Source organism: Pyrgilauda ruficollis, unplaced genomic scaffold (assembly GCF_017590135.1).
Source record: "Pyrgilauda ruficollis isolate IOZ18807 unplaced genomic scaffold, ASM1759013v1 scaffold1263, whole genome shotgun sequence".
Lineage (NCBI taxonomy): Eukaryota > Metazoa > Chordata > Aves > Passeriformes > Passeridae > Pyrgilauda > Pyrgilauda ruficollis.
Genome location: NW_024511022.1, coordinates 1 through 674, shown reverse-complemented (window position 1 = coordinate 674; position 674 = coordinate 1). Strand labels below are relative to the sequence as shown.

Below are 674 nucleotides of genomic sequence, written 5' to 3'. Positions count from 1 at the left end.
CCCAAACCACCCCATACCACTGTCACCAATGTCCCCAACCCCTCAGCTGACCCCACCCCGGTGTCCCCAGTGTCCCCAACCCCTCAGCTGACCCAATCCAAGCCCTCCCCATGTGACCCCTCCCCTGTCACCTCCTGTCCCCTCCATTGTCCCTGAACTCCCCCAATCTCAGGTGTCCCCAGGGTGGTTCAGGTGTCCCCAGGAGGGTGTTCAAGGGTCCCCAAGGGGGTGTTCAGTGTCCCCAAGGGGGTTTCAGGTCTCCCCAGGTGTCCCCAAGGTTGGTCCAGGTGTCCCCAGGTGTCCCCAGGGGGGTGTTCAGGTCTCCCCAGGTGTCCCCAGCTGCCCGTTCAGGTGTCCCCAGGTGTCCCCAGGGTGGTCCAGGTGTCCCCAGGTGTGCCCTCACCTGTGTCACGCCCTGCTGGCCGTGCCCCCCGCCCAGCTTGGGGACAGCCGTGATGATCTTGGCGGGGGTCCCGGTGCCCGAGGTCATCACCTTGGTGGTGATGATGGTGATGGGGGACTTGATCCCGGGGCTGCTGGTGACACCTGGGGACACCGGGGGGTCAGCAGGGGGACAGGGACACGGGGGGACACGGACAGAGCAGGGTGACAGGGACACGGGGACACAGCAGGGTAACAGGGACACGGGGGGACAGGGACACGGGGGGACACGG

General features: G+C 66.5%; 1 protein-coding gene across 1 annotated transcript in view; it reads right to left on the bottom strand.

The window, feature by feature from the left end:
• LOC121348551 (host cell factor 1-like) overlaps positions 1–546 on the bottom strand; it is a gene marked incomplete at both ends in the record, with an annotated part of 6,587 nt that extends 6,041 nt beyond the window's left edge. The window contains one exon of the mRNA XM_041458218.1: positions 404–546. Within this exon, the coding sequence (XP_041314152.1) occupies positions 404–546 (143 nt within the window). The remainder of the gene's footprint in view (positions 1–403) is intronic.
• Positions 547–674: the final 128 nt, after the last annotated feature.